Source organism: Podarcis liolepis (genome assembly GCF_965112155.1).
Source record: "Podarcis liolepis genome assembly, chromosome: 5".
Taxonomy (NCBI): Eukaryota; Metazoa; Chordata; class Lepidosauria; order Squamata; family Lacertidae; genus Podarcis; species Podarcis liolepis.
The window spans coordinates 62,028,667-62,046,353 of NC_139556.1; the positions used below are offsets into that span (position 1 = coordinate 62,028,667).

General features: G+C 47.7%; 2 protein-coding genes across 6 annotated transcripts in view; both read right to left on the reverse strand.

The window, feature by feature from the left end:
* Position 1: 1 nt before the first annotated feature.
* Positions 2-13,148, reverse strand: CPN1 (carboxypeptidase N subunit 1). Of its 4 annotated transcripts, none has more exons than XM_083505187.1 (9): positions 12,661-13,148; positions 10,037-10,233; positions 8,257-8,412; positions 7,154-7,336; positions 6,790-6,901; positions 5,393-5,532; positions 3,808-3,907; positions 2,667-2,785; positions 2-255 (listed from the first exon to the last, which is right to left on the reverse strand). In XM_083505187.1, the coding sequence occupies exons 1-9, from the start codon at positions 12,881-12,883 to the stop codon at positions 124-126; spliced, it is 1,362 nt and encodes a 453-aa protein (XP_083361313.1). In that variant the 5' UTR covers positions 12,884-13,148; the 3' UTR covers positions 2-123. The 4 variants fall into 4 exon arrangements, with proteins under 4 accessions (XP_083361313.1, XP_083361314.1, XP_083361315.1 ...); XM_083505188.1 differs by lacking the exon at positions 12,661-13,148 and adding an exon at positions 12,305-12,509; XM_083505189.1 differs by lacking the exon at positions 12,661-13,148 and adding an exon at positions 12,318-12,435.
* Positions 13,149-15,408: 2,260 nt separating this feature from the next.
* Positions 15,409-17,687, reverse strand: part of ENTPD1 (ectonucleoside triphosphate diphosphohydrolase 1) — a 33,521-nt gene continuing 31,242 nt past the window's right edge. For both annotated transcript variants that reach the window (XM_083505185.1, XM_083505186.1), the window contains exons 9-10: positions 17,151-17,288; positions 15,409-16,574 (exon numbers count right to left, since the gene is read on the reverse strand). In XM_083505185.1, coding sequence (XP_083361311.1) covers positions 16,368-16,574; positions 17,151-17,288 — 345 coding nt within the window. In that variant the 3' untranslated portion in view covers positions 15,409-16,367. The remainder of the gene's footprint in view (positions 16,575-17,150; positions 17,289-17,687) is intronic.

Consider the following 17,687-nt stretch of genomic DNA (forward strand, 5'->3'; position numbering starts at 1 on the left):
GTTTAGGCTCATTTCATGTTTATGGGTATCACAAGAGATGGATCTTGGAAAGTTCATCAGTCAGCCCTGTTGACATCTCATGTTCAATATCTCCACCAGCTTTCACCCAGCTGAGGTCTGCCTTCACCGCGGCGTCTCCCATTGGGCAGCTCGTGGCACAACCTTCTTATGCAGGGCTTTACTGTTGGGGACCCTGTCAGAAGCCTTTTGTACACGAGGGCTGTCCACAGTGCTCTGTCTAAGTTGGAAATGCACCTGGAAGAGAGAAGACCACTAGAGTCCACGCTGCCATTCAATGCAAAGCCACCTCCTGTACCATGTGACTCCTGCATTGGCTCAATCAAATAAGCTCAAATCCAAAATGGGTGTAAAATTAATCATCCCAAGATAGGATATGTCCATTTAAAGAGGAGCAACTCAGCAATGTCAGAGGTGCTGATACCTGTGTCCTGTCCTTAATTGGGCTGTGCAAGTGGTGCCTGGGCTCTGAGCTGAGGGGGAGCCATCTCAAAGCCCAGTCAATGAGGCACTGGGCTTTGGGAAGGAGGTGTGAGGCTCTGACAGAGTTCTGGAGTCCTCCCACCTCCTTTTCAAAGACTAATCAATGCTTTCCCAGCTTTGGGAAGGAGATGGGAGGGCTCTAGCACCCTGCCAGAGCCTCACACCTTCTTCCCAAAGCAGGGGACTTCCTTATTTGCCTTTGGGAAGGCAGCACAAGGGCTGGACGGGGGGGGGGGCTCCAAATTTTGGCCTCACACAGGGCATCGTAGTATTCAAGTCCACCACTACACAGTCCATGATTCAGTGATGGCCTCAAATACACTAAATGCTATGTTTCAAATGCTTGAAGCACAAGAACATGGCTTGCTACAGGTGACAAGGCCTGGCCAGTAACAAAGCTCAGTGAGTTTAAGGGGGAAAGTGTTTATTTTACTCTTTGATGGGACATGGAGGTCTTGGCTAGGGATCCAGGAAGTCAGTAATAGGTTTCCATCTCTCCTTCCACCAGCAGGTGGCTCAGCCGAGCTCTGATTCACAGCACTGCCTCATCGCTCCATTCCCCGCCCCCAATACGTTACACCCCCTTGCAGGGTGAGGGTTTCCCTGGCAGTGGAGCCTCTCAGTAAATCATCAGAAATGCATTAAGAGCATTCCAGAAAAGCTGGCTGTCTCCTCTCTTGAAATGGGGTGGGGCTAAGCTGAGGAAGATCAGAAGCTCACAGAGAAGATGGGCACCTCCACAGAGTCACTGGAGGGCTGCAGGCTGTTTGAGTGGCAGAATGCAGCCTTAAGGCCCAGGAGGTTGGCGAGCGGTGGAAGGCAGCTCAGTGACTGTCCTGAAGGGGGTGTTGGGCTGCCTTTGCTTCCCTGACATCACAGTTAAATGCCCCTTGAAGTATATGGCTCATTTCACAGAGATCAGTCTGGGCTTCCTAGTCCTGAAAGCCCAGTCCTGTGCCAGCCCCAAGTCACGAGGGGATGGTAAACAGGGACAGTTAACGCAGAGAAATGACCATTCTAACATCTCAGGACAAAAAGAACGCCAGCCCCCACACTCCAGCACGGCCAAAATTGGAAACTTGCCAAACTTCCTTCTTTTGTATGGAATATGGTTGCTGAGTTAAAACACAACTGTGTTACACAAGGTCCCGAGGACAAATAAATAGCAAAGCAAAAGGTCAGGGGTGAAGAACATATCTAGAGATTCTCCAACTTTCCATTGCAGACTGGCAGGAGGCCTTCATTCTCCCTAACTACACCCCCTGCTTCAAATACAGTTTTCCAAAGCAGCTTAATAGAATTTAGAGAGGCTATTTGCTACTTGTAGTTCTACAGAATGACAGAATTAGAGCTGAGGTTAAGAGCGCTGTGTAACTACAAAGCATCCACAGCCTTTAATCAGGGTGGGCCAAGAAAAGATGCAATAACTATTTTATATCTTTGGACAGACATTACTTAGCACTCTACCAGTTCCAGATTTGGGGCTGGGTATTTCTAAATGGCAACAAGAGTGCTCTGAGCAGTGCTGGGCTAGCAGCCAGTTTAATTTCCTACAATGCCTGAAGGTAACACTATGCAGGGAGAAATGTGGAAAATTTAAACGGTGGCTAATATCAGCCACCTGGCTACTTGGGACTCTGGGATAGAATTAATATTTTTAAGGGGAGGGGCATAGGGCAGTGTCAGTGCTGGAGAAATGGGGCCTTGGCCTAAGGATGTCAGGTGCTGACATGGCCCCAGGTAGCACAGATTGAGGAGTAGGAGCTGCATGGTTTTCTCAGCCAAGGCTCTAGTGGGGGACCTGGAGCACAAAGAGGTGCAGCCTTACATAAGTGGTCTGCTTTAAACTATCCATCCTGGATTTCTGTGCATCCAATGAGCAGGTCATAGACAGGACTGAGTAGGGCAATAGTTAAGGGAAATGCTGGGAGGTCTTCTCCTTACCAGTCTGGAAGAGAAGATGAACTTCTGAAGCTGGGCTGGGCTAATGCTTTCCCATACTCTCATGTTTCCACATTTTTATTAACCATAATTCTATGACCCAACTCTCATAGGGGTGCAGGGAAGGTTTCTTCCGACTATCTCCCAGGTGGGCCTACTCTAGTTCACACCTGAAGGCCCAGCTTAGAAGAACCTGGCACCTTTAACCTTTCCCCAACACTCACCACCGTGGGTGCAGCTGGGCCCACCGTCACCGTCACTGTCTGTGGCTGGTATCCATCCGCTGATGCCGTGACTGTGTAAGTACCAGGCAGCAGCAGCCGGAAATAGTCACCATGTTCTCCTACCAGAGAGAAAGAGGGGCTGAAGAGATATAGAGAGCAGAGCCAGAGGACACAACTTGGGCTTGACTTGCCTGGCCTCAACCCCACAATTGGGGAGTCTTAGAGGGGGGAACCCTGGACAGAATCAGGGTTCAGTTGGTCCTGATTGTTCCTCTAACAAAGTGCTGAATTATGTATCTGCCCAGTGACACTCACTATGAACACAGCTCAAACTTGCAATGTGCTCTGTGCCAGGCCAGAGAACAAGTTTATCTGTTTGTTCGTTTGTTTCACAATATTTCCACTTACGGTAATCACTGATACTTCCCTGCAGAAAATGCAGGGAAGGGCAGGGGTTAGCACCCCAAAATTTTAATGGGGAAAAAAAGGCTTATTGAGCTCAATGGCCCACTGCTACAGCAGTAGATTTACTGCATCGGGGTGTGTGTGTTGGACTAGATGAACTCTTTGACTACTAAGATATTGAAATTGGCTGCATAAGAGACCATAAAGCTATAGGCATAACCAGTGCTTTTTTTCCTGGGGGGTACGCAGGGGTATGCATACCCCCTAAACATTTTGTGAATCTTTATACTTTTGTCCATTTACTGTATTTATTTTTCACAATTTGAACTATAAAATGCTGATTTTCTTGAGTCAAAATGAGAGTACCCCTAAACATATTTTTTTAAAGAAAAAAAGCACCGGACATAAATCCTGGCCTTTTCTATTTTGTTTTTGCTTGTTTTTATATGAGAAGCTTATACCCTTTACAGCCCCTGCGTGGGGCACATGGTCACAAGGAATAGACATCTTCACAACAGACTCTCAGAACCCCTTTTAGTCTTCCAGAATGACTCACTGTGAATGTTGTTAACATAATGCAGAAAGCAGAAGAGAGTCATTTTCAAAGCAAAAGTATACCTGGCAGTTTTATGAAGGTTTTTCTTTCAGATCATAACTGTGGGACATACAAATACAGTAATGCCATTTAATTGCCACCTATGATAATAGTCTGGCCTGTGTCAAGCTGGGTACCGACCTGAAGTGACATCATGGGCAATTCCTTTGACTGAGATGACAGCACCTGCGAGCCTGTTGTTGTTGTCATCGGACACCAGGCCTTTGATGCCCTGGTGAACCTGCAAAACACAAATACCAAACAAATAAGTGGATACCCTTAGAACTGGCGAAAGGGAGTCCACACTGCCTAGATCCAGAATGCAGTGGTTCGGCTTTCCTAGCTCTGTGAACCTCCCTGAGACCTCTGGGTATTGGGTGTTATATAAATTCAATGAAGAAGAAGAAGAAGAAGAAGAAGAAGAAGAAGAAGAAGAAGAAGAAGAACTCCCGAGAACAGAGCTTGACCCACACCCCACAAGTGATGCATTCTAGCTCAGTGATAAAGCACATGTTCCAAATGCAAAAGATCCCAAGAGATCCTTGGTATCTCCAGATAAGGTTGCCAAAAGCCCTGCCTGTAACTTTCAGTACAGTGGTAGCTCGGGTTAAGAACTTAATTCGTTCTGGAGGTCCGTTCTTAACCTGAAACTCTTCTTAACCTGAAGCACCACTTTAGCTAATGGGGCCTCCCGCCGCTGCGTGATTTCTGTTCTCATCCTGAAGCAAAGTTCTTAACCCGAGGTACTATTCTGGGTTAGTGGAATCTGTAACCTGAAGTGTCTGTAACCTGAAGCGTCTGTAACTCGAGGTACCACTGTACTGAATTGGATGGATAAGTGCTCTGACTTGGTTGTGGTCTGGTATAAACAGTGCTTTTTTCTGGGGGGATGTAGGGGTACTGTAGTGGTTTGGAGTTACTCGTGCGTAAACTGTCCCCTTTTGGAGCTTGGCTGCCTGGGTTAAACCGTCCTGACTGCACAGCCCATCTCAGCGTGGCTGCCTCAGTCGCTCGCAGAGTCTGTCTGTGGGCGCGAGTCTGTCTGTGGGTGTTTCTTAAACGGTTGCCAGCATAACAGTTGTTGGACTACCAATCGTCTCCGCCTCTCATTGCGCGGGAGTCTCCTGCGCAAGGAGGGCATGGGTAGTGGAGGACCAGGGCTCTCCTCACTGACTTCCAAGGAAGAATCCCGGAGCCCTTCCACCTCTTCTCCCATTTGCTCTCCTGGATCCTTGGTGTTACGCTGATTTCCTTCCCCCTCCATCAAGCTGCGTCTCCCCCTAGTGCTTGTACCTTCCCCTGCAGACTCGGAGAGCCTCTCCTTCGCCTGTTGCTCTGATGTCAGTTTCCTGACAGGTACGCATACCCCTAAGCATTTTGTGCATCTAAGTTTGGCCTCATTGAGGGGCAGTATTTCAGTATGAGTAAGGAAAACTAAAGTACCCCTAAACATTTTTTTTAAAGAAAAAAAGCACTGGGCATAAGGCAGCTGCCATGGAGCATTGGAGGTGAGTCTGGGGAACTAAGGCAGGTAGTGCTGACGAGAAATTTATCTAATGGGCAAAATAAAAACTGACAATTTGCCAGATCAGCGTCCGCACCTGAGGATTGGAAAGTAGTCAATGTAACACCATATTTTAAAAATGGATCCAGGGGGAAATTCAGGGGGAAATGAGACAACTCTGTAGAGGGATTGGGCAGGATGATACCCTGGCAGCTTTATTACCTCCTCTATGTAGGTGATAAGTGCTTCAGCATTTTTCCGCCACTCAAACACCAAACTGCTCTCTGGTGGAAATTTTTCGCAACTCAGTTCAAGGGTAATCTCAAAGCAATTGGTGTGCAGATAATTGAAATCTTGCATCCCTGCAAGGCAAAGAGATGAGGATATTGATTTGTTCCACAATGGGGCTGAATGCAGTCCTCCAGTCCTCTCAGTCTGACCCCTGGGACTCTCCCCAAGCCACACCCCTTCCTGGCTCTGCTTTTGCTTGGTTGGAGAACATGCCTTTGTCCTCTGATGATGCCTCTTGCTTACCTGGGTGGAAGATGGAGAGGGGCGTGTGAGTTTGTGCGGAAACCAGCCTGCTGTACAAAGGTAACATTTGTATCCAGTGCTTTCGCACCCACATGCATGTGGCCCTGGGAAGAAGCAAGTTTCCCCTCCCCTGTTTGATAAAATCACCTCAGCCCCTTGCTGGATTGTGGGGGCCAGGTAAAGAGACGTGCGTAAGTTCTGGTGTGCACAAATGTCTGAGCTTTGCAGGTGTTATGTACTGAGTTGAATAGGATCCAAAATGCAGCAGTCTGATTGGTCCTAGAACAATAGGATTCAAAATGCAGCAGTCTGATTAGTCCTAGAACAATAGGCTCCAGAATGCAGCAGTCTGATTGGTCCTAGAACAATAGGATCCAGAATGCAGCAGTCTGATTGGTCCTAGAACAATAGGATCCAGAATGCAGCGGTCTGATTGGTCCTAGAACAATAGGATCCAGAATGCAGCAGTCTGATTGGTCCACAGGAGCCACCCAATCTAGCTCAAGGTGGAAGTGAATCCGCAACCTGATTGGCCTACAGGAGAATCCTGGAATTAGCCAATCACGTGGAGCCCATTGTGTAAATAATGTATATAAAGCAGCAGACATTCTGGGGGAACTTCCATTCCTCCTCACCACTATGAGTTGAATAAAGAGCATGAAATCCACTCTCAACTCCAAGTATATTTCAGCAGGGCTGGAATGTTTTCCACAAAGGTAAATTTCACATCCCTTTCTGTGCTCACTTTGACTCTGGCCCTGTGCGCCACTGAAATGTGGCCTTCAGAAAGGTGCCTATAAAGGAATGTGTCCCTTAGAGTGAAAAAGCTTCCCCATACCCCACATTTCAGGAACAGATGGAAAAACAAACATATTACAAAACAGGCTTCTTTAGGCACAGGCACCATTGGCTCTTCATCTCCTCTTCCAAGGTACAGAATTTCCTGGTGGGGCCACATGTATTGTTTCTTCCCTCCAGAATAACCTAGCTGAGTCGCTCCCTTTCCTCTTCTCCCAATCTCTCCATCCCCCGTTCCTCCTACATGGGCTATTTTGAATGCCCCTGCCTTTCCCCCTTGGCCTTACCCTTGCTGAGCGAATACCAGGAAGCTCCATTGGTGATGCCATCAGGAAAGATATCTCCACAATTTGTGCCTTGGTGCATCGTTCCATGGGCATATGAATAGCTTTTGGCCAGCTGTAAAGAAAGTGCCAAGCTAGTCATAGATTCCTACCCACTCAGTTTCATACGCATTGCAGGGCACAGGCAGAATCCAGATTCAAATTCATAAATTTGTGAACAATAAAAAGACACCCATAGCTCTCAGACTTTGCAACATCAGTTCCCTGTGCTTCCCATCAAGAAGACCTACACTCCAGTACTGTTCAGAGCTAACAAAATCCAGCATCCAGGGAAAGTGCCATGGCTATTATCTTTGCTACCACTCACCTTCTGGAAGAGGCTGTCATCAGGAGTGGGGCTGTTCTGTGCTTGCCAGACACTCCGGCTTCTCTGCTCTTGGGATTTATCATATGGGTAGTTGGCAACGACGGCACCACCATGGAGATTGGCCGAGAGAATGAAATTGTAGCTTTTCATCCACTGAATCACAGCCAAAGTCTCTGGTTCCACCTGCGAAGGGGGAGAAGCAGGGAAGTCCAGGCAAGAACCACATCCTTATTTCCAGCATTCCCAGTTTGGTACAAACATGTGGCAGAGTCCTGCTAGGACTGTACCCCTTCAAAATGTAGAGGTAGACTTCCATGACTGAGTGCTCTGCCATGTCAAGTCACCTGGTGTTGGAAAGCTACTGTATCAACGAGAAAGCTTTTTGTATGGCCTTCCCCTTAATGTGTTCATGGCCAGGTTTTTGAGGGTGGCCCACATAAAACACCTTCAGTGGTCTTCTCCTCCAGCGCCCGCCCCCCATGTTTACCATATGGTGATAGCAGATGTATTGCATCCTGTGGAAATTAAAATGGTGGCAGGAGTGAGCTGTCCTAGGGATTTGGCATTTGCCCTAGTAGGCCATAGGCTCATGCCAGGCTGGAATGTGCCACTTTTATATGAGCTGAGGAGACTTTTTTTTTGAAGAGGATCTTCAAATATGTGATTACCCTATCTGCATTGTGAAGTAGTACAGTCCTGGAAGTACATGCTTTTCCTGAATGTGTAGATTGGCTCCTAGTGAAAGACCAAAAGAGGGGAATAAATTTTACTTCTGCACCACTGCAAGAAATCAACCTTGTGGACTTCACAGCCCTCACTGGTCTGATTGGTGGGTGGGTGAAACCCAAGCACCCCATATGCCCAGCTGTAGCCATGGGTCGGTGGCACTGAAACAGAACATCCACTGTGCTGGATATTGGGAGTAAACTGGGAGATGGATATTGGAACTAATGTGGGAGTTGAGACGAAAGAAGAAGAGAAGGATCATAGAGAGGGGAACCTGAACTGCCACAGGCCTGGAGGGGTGTCCTAAAGCGAGTGTTGTTTTTGTGAAGCACACCCAGGCAGACAAGGCATTGAGTGAGTCTGCAGTAATGTGTTACCTGACTCCTCCAGTTGTCTGGCAAGGGTATGTGGTGGTTGGGTCCACCCTGTTTCTCATTGTAGTACATGACAGTATTGAGGTCAGGAAAGTTTCGGTTAAGGTCGACTCCATTGGCATTGTTTCTCCCAACGAGGTATCCTAAGGGACTTTGGCTCTAGAGAAGAATGAATGGTAAACATGTGAGTCCTAGGCATGGCTAAGTGCACACCAAACCCCACCTTGCCACTTTTGTTGGTGCATGCGTCAATGAGAATTTCAGGAAACACAAGGATATGCAAAAATCTCGGGGCTTCTGAGTGTTAATCCCAGCTGGCAGGCATCTTCTGACCCTGTTTAACATTACTGTATCAGCAGCCACCATCATTTAAATTAGATTAGAGTTTGATTTATTTGCTGCTTTCCAACAGACTGTTGCACTCAAAATAGCTCAGAATCCACAGAATCCCCCGCCTCCCCTCCCAGCAGCAAATCCTCATATTTTTATGGTCAGAAATTCTTGCATCTGTTTGTCGCCTAGACAACGGAACGGGGAAGCCCAATAAAGGAAAAAGTAATGAGAAGAGCAGCATGACCAATCTGGGTCTCCAGTGAGATTAAATACTTTACCAAGCAGTGCTCCAGGCCCTGTTCAGTACAGTTTCTGTTCTGGCATTTAAAGGCTAGGAATTACTGACAGTACCAGAGATGAAACCAATGCATTCAAATCAAGGAGCTCTGGGAATATATATTGACATCGCATGAGTTTAATCAGAAATCCAGTGAGAGTGGACACAATAGCTAGACCAATAGCTCTGGGGCTTGGCCCATGGGGCTCTGCTGTTAGTACCGCTCTTGAAAGATGAAACAAGTCTAGTATCATTAAATGGGCTTTCTAAGCCTCTCAGCCTGCTTTGGTTGCCCATCACCAGAATGCAGTGGAAGGGCACAGAACTTGTCTAGAAGCCATGACTAAATCAAATCCCTAAGAAAAAAAACCCCAGTGCAACTAGCTTGACTATTACTGTGCTATGAAGGTTCAATGTGTGGGCTGACCACATAGGCAAAAGCATTGCTAGGTACTTTTAAAAAATCTTGGGGCACAGACTCATGACACTAATTTGCCTCTGGGCAAATTAAGAGGGAGGGTGACTGGGGTCTCACCAGCACTGTGTTCTAATAATTGCCCAATAAAGCAGAGGTGGCTGACTTGTGGCCCTCCAGGTGTTGTTGGACTCCACTTCCCATCTGCCCCAGTCAGTCTTTCCAATGGTCATGGGTGATGGGAGTTGTAGGCCAACAACATCTGGAGGGTAATAGCTTAGCTACCCCTGCTGTAAATAAAGTAAATACCCACATACACAGAAGTTTTTAGAAGGAGGAAAAGATCCAGCAAAAGACCAGGAGCTCAGGACCCTAACAAAACCCATACACTACTTCATTAAAAAGGGACATTAAAATGAGGGATTAAAATGTACATATACTAATTCATATCTATAGATGCAACTTTAGAAATAATTATAGTAATTTAAACATGAGTTGGATCCAGATGAAGTTAGTTGAACTTAGTTCCCATTGAAATAAATGTGACTTAAGTCATGATTATCTTAACCTGTTGATTTCATTTGGATCCAAGTTCAATGATGGGTATGAGCTGCTAGTGGAGACTGGTAGGCTTGTCCTCCATGACCCCACCTCCTGCATGTTTCTCCATCTGCTATTCCTCCCTTTGCTTCCCTCAGACAACCTTCTTCCATCATCACCATGGCTACTGAGATAAGGAAGGGATGCTTGCCTGGTACCTGGGCAGCTGCCACCTCGTATCCATCTGGGTTCATGGTGGGCAAGAGGTGAATGCGCGTCTCATGGATGAGCTGCGTGACGCGCTGGTTGCCATGCCGATACTGTTCACACAGGAACTCTGCGAGCTGGAGCAGCAGTTCCCGGCCCAGCACTTCATTCCCGTGCATGTTTGCCACATACTTGAACTCTGGCTCCACTGGGAAAGTGAGAGATTTGCTGATATTAGAACAGTGGCTGGAATAATACCCAGGGTTGGCTGGTGCTCTGAAAGCGTAGACACTGGGAAGAAGGCTGGGCGCATGTTCCCCATTCATGTCCCACAGGGATTAAACTCTAGCTGTGCCCTTTTGTGCTGCTGTGAAGAGTCTCTCTGTGGGGGCATCCACCATCTACTGCAGGCTTCCCCAACCAGTTCCAGCCAGCACAGCTGATGAGCGTTGGGGTCCAAAACATCTGAAGGGCACCTGATTGGAAAAGGCTGATCTAGTGTATCACAGAGTCACAGACAACTGCTGATGCCTTAGGCCACTTCTTGCCATTGGTCCACCCAGCTTGATGCTGTCTACATGGACTGGCAGTGGCACTGACCGGGGAGATTCCTAACCCCACCTCGATATTCTGGCATGCAAAGCCATTGACAAAGCTCTGTCACTGAGCTGTGGATCTTCTCCACCTTGCTGAACCCCACAAAGAATTGTGGAGTCAGGGTGGCGCAACTCCTGGGAATCTGTGCCCCAAGAGAGTTGCAAGAAGCAATGGCCTGTATGGGAGTGGTGTAAATTTTGGGGTGGGGTATAAGCATTTTCTTTGATTCAGGACTGATGAGAGGGTCCATTCAAATCAGAAAGGTCAGGTTCTCTCTATGCCCTTATTTTGTACAGCCAGCTCTCCCCCTTCCCAGTTCCTTCATCTCCTCTCACTGCTATGTCACATTCCAGACTTCAAAAGCCTCGAGGGGTTTTAGACTGAACTGCAAAATCAAATCAATCCTTCATCTTGGCCTAGCCGCAAATTCTTTTCTCTAAAACCACTCCCCCCCATAAAGCGGCCCCTTTAACTCCATATGCAAGACAAGCAGCCTTCAGAGTGCAGGAGGGTGAGGGCCTCCTCAGGCTGCAAAAGGACCCTACCTGCTGCTCAACCCCACAGTCAGAGATAGCACTATGGGGTGAAGAAGACAGTTAAATTGCACATTGGAGAAATGGAAGGGTGGCGTGCTTGCAACAACTTTCCCAGTCCCAAGGGAAACAAAACAAGGTCAAAGGGAATCCTAACGTATCCAGACACCTCTTGTGCAATCTGGCATCTGCAGACAGCCCTTTCCCTTTCTTATCTGCTCTTCCTCAGCTCCTTGTTCCTCTCCTGTGTCCCTATCTTCTGCCCAAACAGACGGCCTGCAGGCATTCTTATGGTACCTCCTGCTGGGTGTTTATTATGGGGTTGGTGCTATAATGATCCCGTTGCCTATTTGCAATATCTCAACAACCTGCTTGCAAATGAAGCACCAATCTAGAAGCACCCCTAGCCAACATTGTATACTGCTGAGCTTGGAGAGAGAAAACACAGCCTCACATTCAGCCTGAACCTCACTGGCTTTTAGCAGAATTTGCCTTGCAGGGCTGTTGTGCAGATAAAATGCTGGGCTGAATGGTGAGGAGAGGGGGAATACAGGCTGACCACTTGATACTAATGACCTTCCCACAATAAACACTTGCCTGGAAGCACCCAAAAAAAAGTCTTGATCAATTAGAATCAGTTCATGTCAGCTGAAATGCCTGAGTAAATAAAACTGCTTTTGCCTGACACTGAAATGATAGCAACATTATAGCAGATGAAACAGATGAAACTCTTTGGGGGGGGGCATTCAACAATCAGGGCATCATTGTCAGATAAAAGTCCATCCGTCCCCCCTGCCTCTTGTTGATGATCATCTCACCTCCGATGGAAGAGGTACTTGGAGAAGGACCTGAGAACTCTTGCCTCTGTCTGACTCTGGTGTCTGTCGTCACCTGGCTATTGGCCTCAGCAGCTACCTAATTCAGTGTACACCCCATTCCTCACTTCTTCCAGAGGCATTAGGCTCCACCAAAGCCACATCTGCCATAGAAGTATGAAAAGCTAGGCAGCCCCAAACGGAGGTTTCCCTCACCAGCCAGGGTTAACCATAAACGTCAAACCACTTCCTTCAGCTCTTCTTCCTAGAATCAGAGTTGCACAGCAGGTAGTGATCTGGACTTGAACCCCAGGGAGATGGATTTAAATTTTACCTCAGCCACAGACCTTGGACTGCTCTTTGGACACATCTCTCTCCCTCGATTCCTCAAGTGTAAAATGAACAAACGAGGGCAAGCCACAAACGAAAAGAAATACATGCCAGGTCGCCATGGCAAGTCTCTGTCAGCTGACACATGGCTGCATCCTGCACAGCTCCTCCTCCCCACAGTCTCTGCTTGCCCTAGCTAGGAGTGCCGTGGGGCTGGGCTTTGCTGGCCACAGGGGTTCCTGGTTAGAAGCCAGGGCAGCACTGAATCTCGCTGCTCCGGAACTTGGCATGGGTTGGAAGCACACAAAGAAGCAACTGCTCAGCCGCAGGAAAGGGTTACAACCCCAGGAAAACACTTACTGGGCTCATGGATGCCGGGATAGTCGCTGAACTCCAGCACATAGAGGTGGCGGCCCTGGACGCTGCGCCCAATGCTGTACAGCCTGGTAATGTATGGGCAGGCGCCCTTCACATCAAACAGGGCTTGCACCAGCTCCTCATAGCGGTGATGGAAGAAGTTCACTGAGGCAGCCACCCTCGCCAGGAGCAGGACCTTTCCAAGGATCCAGAGCCACTGAGACATCCTCCTGCGGGTGGGCGGCAGGCAGCTCTTTGCGCTGAGGAGATGTGAGCACAGCCCAGGCTCCCTGCCTACCAGGAGCTAAAGTGCAAACTCAAACCAGCTCTCTCCAGTTTCACAGCCAAGTGCCAGCCCACTGCACCTGCCGTGGTCATGGTGGGAGGGCTATCTCAGTGAATGCCCCTCACAGCTCAGGAAGAATTTACAACTCGGAGCTCTTGTGTGCTCTCTGTCTGTCTGTCTGTCTCTCTCCCCCCACCCAAAGAGTTCCTGGAGCTTCTGTACATTTGGAAAGTTGTGCCGATTCCTGTTCATTTATTAACTCGAGGGTAAACAGGGGCCTAAAGCTGCCTGGCTCTCATTGCAGGCCAGGAGGAACCTGATCAAACTCTTACAAACAAGGGGCACATTCAGGAGCTGAGGCATCTTCTGCCGAGGGCTCCAGTTGTGCCAGGACTTGGCCATTTTTCAGCCCCAGACCTGAGACTTGGGACTATAAAGAAAAGCGCCTCTGAGCATGGAGAGAGCCACCCCGTCTCCACTGAGGAACTGCACCCCGTCACACCACTTTTTCAGGCTTAAGGCAAAGGGCTTCCAAAGCGCAGCCGGCATGGGCCCTGGCATCTTTGTTTTTAGAAATTAAGCCCTGGTATGGCAGACGGTTTGAAATGCCACAGCCCCATGGACTAATGATGCCAAAAAAAGAAGCCGCAAACTAACAGTGTGTCAAATAAGGTGCCTTGCAGAGTGAATGTGGCCAAGGACAGAGGGCAGCACATTCTGTACCTGTGCCTCTGTCTCCCTTGAAGTAAAGGATTTACTCTTTAGCCTTTTCTTCTGTCCTGCAAGACAATGGGTACAGATTTTTCCTCCAGGTTTGCTCCTGAAGCCTTTCTCACAAATTAGTATAGTCACAAGGCATCAAAGGTTTCGGATCAGAGTTTTCCTTCTCCTAGATGGGCTGCCTCACTTCCATCTACCGCATGTGCAGTAACCAGCTTCTCAGGCATTGGACCCACTATTGGTCTCATCCATTAAATCTTCCAGGGCCTGTCTTCACATGCAGGGGAACTTCCTAACTCACTGAGGGTTTGAGACCCATTGGCTACCCTCACCTAGTTTAGCCAGCCAGTTTAAAACAACTTTATTATGACTTTTAAACAATGTTGTTCATCATTATTAATTTGGCTCCCTTAGCTATCTCAGCTGGAATGAAGATCACTTATGGTTCCCTCCTCCTATCATTCTCCAGATATGGACAGTGGGTGGGATATGAGTGGAAAGGCTGTCTTCCCAGGTCATGGATAAATGGATGAGATTGTTTTCTGGGAGTAATCAATAGTTCTCTTTCACATTTGAGTAAAGCTCAGTCAGTCTGCCAGTCAATACCTTATCTGCTGAAACCAAAGGTCAACAGCAAAAAGGAAAACTTGACACAGAAAAATAGAATTCAGGTGAAATTCAGCACAAGGAATATGATGCATAATAGAAATTTACTATATTCAAAAAACAACAATTTAGCATCATCTTTGATGACATAGCTCAATGCCAAATGATCACCCTGACGCAGTACAGCAACAGTACTTGTCTCTGATTTACTCAGTGTCAGGGACCTTAAGTTCTCTTCAGGTAATGAAGCAGAGGACTCAAACCCAGAAGGGGACTGGCACATAGCACATGCCCCAGAAGTACTGCTGCTTGATGAACCTACAGGGCCAGCCACACCCACCCACCCACTGGGCAGAGATTGTAGCACTGCGATCCTCAGGCCTTGCATTTATTTGGTGATCAGATGGGATAAAACAAAGCATTGATCAAATGTACTGCTACCTCTCCGGAAGTCTCCTTGTTCATCTACAGTCAGTTGTTGCCTTTCTACTGAGCTTCTAAATCATCGAGGGGGAAAATGGTCTGCTTTTTTAAGGCTGCATCCAAATGGCTAATCAGGGCTCATCAACCTGCTTGTTCTGTCCCTAGAAAGTATGGGTCAAATGGCTTTCCACTTGGCCCATGTTTTCTAGGCACAGGTCCCAGAGGTTTTCTGTTTGCCTCACTGCTTTCCCTGGGTAAACCCACTCCTTAACGCTGAATCAGAATCAAATCTGCAAACATTTATCTGCAGAAAACCCAATTGGCGTTTGTACCGATTTAGTGATAAAGATCAGGTTTTCCTGGGGGAATGTAGTAGGAGAATCAGAAGTCTGGACAAGCCCTCAGCCTGTAATTGTGGGAATCAGTCTTACCACCTTTCTGTGCATTAGCACTGGCTTGCTGAATTCCCAGTCCTTTGCACCGATTCATGACATTACTGGCCAATGGGAAAGGAAAAAGATAACCGCCACACCCCTTTTCTTCTCCTTGCTGAGAAACTATAAATACAATAAGCCTTGCCACCTATGGCAAGTATGGTCAAGTCCTGCTCCAACTGTGAGGTCATTCCTTTTTCTCTGAAGGTCTCTTGGTTTCTCTTCTAATAGCACCATCCCATCCCACCTCCTTTGGAAAATTACAAGAAAATTACACTGGCATTAATCAAAACATCTTTAATATTTAATACAAATACAGAGCTGTACACATGTGTGCAAAGTGAATAGTTGGTTTCATTTGGACCAGGATACCAAGGCTGGGATTTAACTGTTCCCAGAGACCTATACTGTTGACATAGGAGGACGCTTTAGGAGGAGTGTGCTATGTCAGGCCTCAGCGTTCAGAATCCACACAGTCCATAGGGAGCGGCCGCCTGCGGATCACCTTGACTAATCCATTCAATTAGCAGGCAAGTCGACCAGTCAGCACAAAGCCTATTGCCCAGGTAGCAGCCATGGCACTTTGGGGAAGAGTTCCTCTCTCACAGACTAATTTCTGTGAAATACACATTTTTGCTCAGAGGCCTTCTCTGGATAGGGCGCGTTCCGCTGCTGTCTCCTGGCTGGTGATTAATCATGTGGACAGCCTGTTTTGTCACGTCTCGAAGAGGGGATCTTCCCCAGGAAATGACATGGCAAGTGCTAGCTGATTCGCCATGAACGTGACAGGTGCTGCCGGGAGGTGCTTTTAATGAATGACTGTTGACATTTCCAATGGAGCAAAAGAGGATGTGGAACCCTGAGAGCAGCTGGTCCTTCCAGGCTAGAATCTGTCTCTGCGTTGTCCAGCCGGCCATTTTTTGTTTTGGTTCCCCACATGTTTTATTCCTAGGGCTGAGGCAATGCACAGAGGGGTGGACCTGACAGAAGCAGGTGTTCTTCATGTGGCATGTGAGCCCCACACCAATCAGCTTCCCTCCCCCCACCAAGGATCAGGATGGGAGGCGGATCTCCAGGATGGGGGAAGATGACAGAAGGAAAGCATGCTGCTCTCTTGGCGTCTGTCGGTGGCTAGAGAAAGTAGCGCAGGAGGCCCTTGTACAAAGTCAGCCGTTTCAGCAGAACACTGGGCTCTAGTGGTCTTTGCTGTGTTGTTGCTGTGGGCTAGGCCAACCCCAGTTCTAAATTACTTCCTTTTTCAGGCACTTTGGTTTGCGATAGCTCACGTAGCCTATGACGAGCAGGCAGACCACCAGAATGGAGCAGATGGCCATGAGGGTAATATAGCTAGACTGAGACAGAGGTTGTGTATAGGGCTGCTCCGCAGGGATCATATTGGTGAGGTTCAACATGTAGCCCAAAGTCCACCCGGCGTCACTGCTGCCAATCTGAAATAGGTACGAAAAGAAGAGGGAAGGGTCACTTGCAGCAGGAGGGATGTAAAGCACAGAGGAACTCCTAAGGGAAGTGAGGAATGGGGGCAGTGACACATTTATTACCATTAAATTTGTATACCACCCTTCATCCAAAGATCCCAGGGCAGCTCACAACAGAAGAATACAAAATACATTAAAAAACACACACCAATAACACATCCCCCCATAAACACATTTAAAAAGCAAGAGAATGCTAATCAGCCAAACCCCTGGAGAAGAGAAATGTTTTCGCCTATGTATTGGAGGTGCCAGGTGAACTTCCCAGGGGAAAGCATTGCACAAATGGGGGGCCACCACAGAAAAGGCCTGTTCTTGTACTGCCACCCTCCGGGCCTCGTGCAGAGGAGGCGCATGAGGAAGGGTTTCAGATGATGTTTGATGAGTCTGGGTTGGTTCATTTGGGGAGAGGCGGTCCTGGAGGTATTGAAGGCCTGTTTGCGGCTCCCTCTCCACCAGTGAGGAAGGGGTGCTTCCCAGCCCTCCCACTCACCACCCCCCGCCAGCTCCTGTCTCTGCATGCCAAGATACCTTCCCCAGGAAGTGGATGCCCTGCCATTTCTCCTTGGTGAAGTTGTATCTCTGGCTGAGCAGCGAGAAAATGTAAGTCGCTGAGAAGCAGTATTCGCTCAGGTACTTCTCCTTTACTGCAGGAAATTCAGCCTTCACCTGGACAGAGAGAAAGGGAGACTGTTTATTTCCAGGCATCTTCCTTTTCCTGGAAGCAAAGTGTTCCACCCTTCAGATTTATACAACCATCCCTGGAACAACCATGACTGAGCTGTGTGTTTCTGTATAAAGCTCCCTTTCATGTGTCAACAGAAAGATAGATAAAAAGATAGGTGTGATTTTGCTTTAATCTTTGTATTCCGCTTTCCCAGCAACAAATATTGAGCTTAAAGGGGTTCACAATAATAGCATCAAAAATTAACAAACATTCCAATCACTCTCTCGGTATATGTATATTCTTTGGTGATCACTGATAGCCAAGTAAGATTGTCTTCCATGAACATGTATATATACTGGCAAATACAGCTCTTAAATCCAGCAGATCTTGTGTTAGGACAA